We start from the raw sequence: 3,866 nt of genomic DNA, 5'->3' as shown, positions 1-3,866 counted from the left end.
ATATATATAGATATATATACATGAGGTATGTCAACGAGGCGCTTCATACGGTATAGTGTATGTACAGTCTAAATCGCAACTTCGTTTTGTATGTGTATATACACCTTCTCAACACAAGCATATACAAGGAAAGGAATACTATGTACACGTGAATATAGACAGACACATATATAGATATACTGTATGAAGATCGGGGGGGGGGACAGAGAGATANNATACCCTAACAATAGACGAATACATAGATAGACTAACGACGCATAAACAGATTAGCGACGGAGATATAGACACATAGATGAATCGATACACAGAGAAATCGAAGATAGAGACGTAGACATGTTGAAGACACATGGACTAGCGACAGAGAGATAGATAGATAGATAGCTACGTTGGGTAGCGATAGATGGATAGATAGAACTATAGAAACACGAGGAGTCGAAAACGAAGACAAGATCATGTCTATCTCGTTCTCTATCTTTCATTCCGCTTTGAACCCATATCATTTTGAAAGAAGAAAGATGGCGAGAACCTTACAGATGTGGAAGTAGTTTTATTTCTTATAACGTTCACAAGAGCCGGGACAATAGTATAAAGAGCTTCAGCGCTTCCTCCTTGTGCTTGTCTCTTCTCGGCTGACGCCTTCAGAATCTGTCTGCATAGGACCGTCTTTAAGCCTAGCGATGTCGCGCCAAGAAGTAAGACTTTTAATAAGTCGAGATAAGCATTCTCTTCTCTTGCAGAAGAAAGGAAACAAGGAAGAAGAAAAATAAACGAAAGGACAATAAGCGTCTCACCTGTGACACGGGAACATGCCCTGCATGGGGCTTTGAAACAGGAATGCCAGGTGTATATACACTTCATATGTTTAGGGTTGGATCGATAGCTGAGGATTCATCGATTAAAGGAATGTCGCGTCGACATAAAGAAAGATACAGACAACTAGACTTCTCTCGGACAAGCCCTCATCGACGGCGTCTTTAGCCTTCTTTGCAGATAGAGGAAGAAGCAAGATAAGGCCCACTTGAGATACCTTGAGATACCTTTATCAGGCACAGCTCGCCTCACTAGAAGATAACGACGCTCCACTATCCATTTATGTTTCTTTAATCTATCTAAGTAACTAATGTCAATCTATCTATCTATCTTTAACCTACCAATTTATCTATCTATAGCCTGTCGATCCATCTATCCATCTACCTACGGATGTTTCTATCGAACTCCTTTTGAACTTATGATGTTTTGGAGATACCGAACATAAGGCGAAGAAGAGAGAGAAAAAGAAAATAGACCTCTACACTTCTTCTCGAGTGACTGGGCTGACTGAAGGGCTTTGGATGTACACCTCGATTACACGCCAGAAGAAGGAGAAGAAGAAGAAGGAGAAGAAGAAGAAGGAGAAAGACGCAAGAAAAGAAGAGAAAAACGCGAAATTACAAGGACAAGGAGAAGAGATAAGAATTGGAATTTCCTTCAGTATGAAGAAAATTCAAGACGGCAAGGAAGCACATAACACGGAGAAAGAGTTCAAATCTTTCTAGACTTCCCTACAGACAACCATAGACATACATATTCATATACACATACGTATATACATATACACATGCATACATAGACATACATATTCATATACACATACGTATATACATATACACGTGCATACATAGACATACATACATGCATATAAACACGCATGTATGGTCTACACGTATTTATGTATATATATATATATATACGTATGTATAGACAGCCACACATATGTATATATATATATATACATACCCTTTAGAGAAGAGTTTAGCAATAAAGCCACACTCTACTAGAGGCTGAAGAGAAAGAGAGACAAAGCAAAGACAAGAGACAGTAGCAACCTTCGATCATACAGATGAAGCATGCCTCTAAGCATGTGAATCATCGGCTTATAGAAGGAGACAAAAGTCAAGGAAAGTAAGCTTATTAACCTCACTCAGTCGTGCATAGAAAGAAAAAGCCCTCCGAGAGTTAACTTTTTCTATGACGGATTCGATAGATCTCTTTGTTGAGATATTCCCTGTTTCTCTACTACTAGGACTACTGCGCTGTCCCCTCTCCGAATGTAAGCCGACCAAGTGTCTTTCTCGCTAAGGAAGAGATGTAGAAGATCTCCGATCTATCTACCTGTCTTTGATCTATCCATCCCGAATACCTATATGTTTGTACCTCTCTATCTCTCTAACCCCCTCCTCAGGCACTGCCTATGTACATCATAAAGATAGCAAAAGAAGAAGAGAGAAAGTGCTCATTTATCAATCCAATCTTTCCGCAGATCGTACATCTCTCTTGACATAAAACAACACATGCATGCACGCATGCACTGGTGTACTCCACACACACTCCTCAACGTAAAGAAAAAGATCATATCTATCTATCTATATATCTTTGACCTATCTATCAATATATATCTGTGCCTTATGTTTCTCCCAGTGTATCTAGCTATCTTACATCCCCTACTGAGAGGGTAGAGAAAAGACGAAGAAGAAAAGCAGAAGACAACACGAGCCTTCAGCTCTCCACGTACATACACCCTAGAGAGTGGAAATCTCAGAAGAATGAGAAGAAGAAGAAGAAGAATAGCTACAGAAGGCGCCGTCACCAAAAGAACGATGAAGAAGAAAAGCAGAGGAGGAGGAGAAGGAAGAAGAAGAATAGGAAGAAGAAGAAGGAGCTTACAACGAATACTCGATCATTGAAGATATAGTCGTGCTTCTTTAGGGCAGTTTTAACATTCTTTAAGCTGTCAGGAGACCAGCGAAGCATCATATTCCTCGGACGGAGGTGAAGAAGAAAAGCAAAAATATCGCGAATTTTCTGAGAAGAAGAAGAAGAAAGCAACAAAGATAGACAGTTGAATGGAGAAAGAAACCGATACCAAAAGAAGAAAAGATAGACAACAAGGTGGTAACGAATTAGGAAAGATGAGAGATAGCATGACAGAAGGATAGGACGAAAGAGGAGTTCTTCTTTTGTTTCTTTTCTGTAGAATCTTATAGACGGTAGAAGGGGAATCTTGTTCAGCTTCGTGTCTACTTGGAGGAGACAGAAAACGAAAGGAAGAAGAAGAAGAGATCTCTTTGAAACAGTCTTCTCTCACTCAATCACCCTTAACAGGAAGAAAAGGAAGAAAGAAAAAGATAAGAAAGAAAGAAAGACAGAAGAAAGAAGAGAATAGAAGTTGTCCGTTCTCATACAGGAGGTATTCGTCTTGAAGAGCTTGGTGTGTGAGATGAGAGATGGAAGAAGTATATCAAAGACAAGGAGAGAAGGAGGAGAGGACGAGGAAGAAAGCGCAAGAGGAAGAATGAAAGAAACGGTATCAACAGAAAGGCAGGAGAGACGACCAGATCGCCACACACGCGCAGCAGCGGACGAGAAGGAGAGAGAGAGGCGGAGACAGAGAGGCATATACAATAATTAAGAGAGATAGAGAGCTCGACAGATAGATAAGGGGTTGACTGAAGTTCTGCTGAGAAGCGAGGGGGAGAAGCAAAGATGAGTGAGGGATCAACAGCCAGTGTACATACAGCTAGCGACACGACGTAGCACCTGCCTCTGGATAAATAGGAGACTTCTTTCTTACTGCAGACAGGTCTCTCTATCTATTGCTTTGTTAACTGTTTAGTCACCTGTCCCTCTCCCCCTTTGATGTGTCTTATGAGTGAAGAAGAAAAAACAGCAGCAAGAAGCTTCAATGACTCACTCTCCCTCTCTGATTCTATTAACAGGAGGACAACAATGCTCTGATACAGACATCTCTATCTATCTATCTATCTTTAATCAACCTATCTATCTATCTATCTTTCATCTTCCTATCTATCTATCTATCTTTTCTTCTG

At 40.4% G+C, this 3,866-nt stretch overlaps 1 protein-coding gene across 1 annotated transcript in view; it reads right to left on the bottom strand.

Moving 5' to 3' along the window:
* Positions 1–425: 425 nt before the first annotated feature.
* CSUI_004331 (arm repeat) overlaps positions 426–3,866 on the bottom strand; it is a 12,697-nt gene continuing 9,256 nt past the window's right edge. Inside the window, exons 7-10 of the mRNA XM_068064524.1 lie at positions 3,657–3,745; positions 2,704–2,841; positions 1,777–1,820; positions 426–730 (exon numbers count right to left, since the gene is read on the bottom strand). Coding sequence (XP_067923502.1) covers positions 469–730; positions 1,777–1,820; positions 2,704–2,841; positions 3,657–3,745 — 533 coding nt within the window. The 3' untranslated portion in view covers positions 426–468. The remainder of the gene's footprint in view (positions 731–1,776; positions 1,821–2,703; positions 2,842–3,656; positions 3,746–3,866) is intronic.

The sequence above is a fragment of the Cystoisospora suis genome (genome assembly GCF_002600585.1).
Source record: "Cystoisospora suis strain Wien I chromosome Unknown contig_2005, whole genome shotgun sequence".
NCBI lineage: Eukaryota > Apicomplexa > Conoidasida > Eucoccidiorida > Sarcocystidae > Cystoisospora > Cystoisospora suis.
The sequence above is the reverse complement of the archived record's forward strand: the minus strand, read 5'-3'. Positions and strand labels throughout refer to the sequence as shown.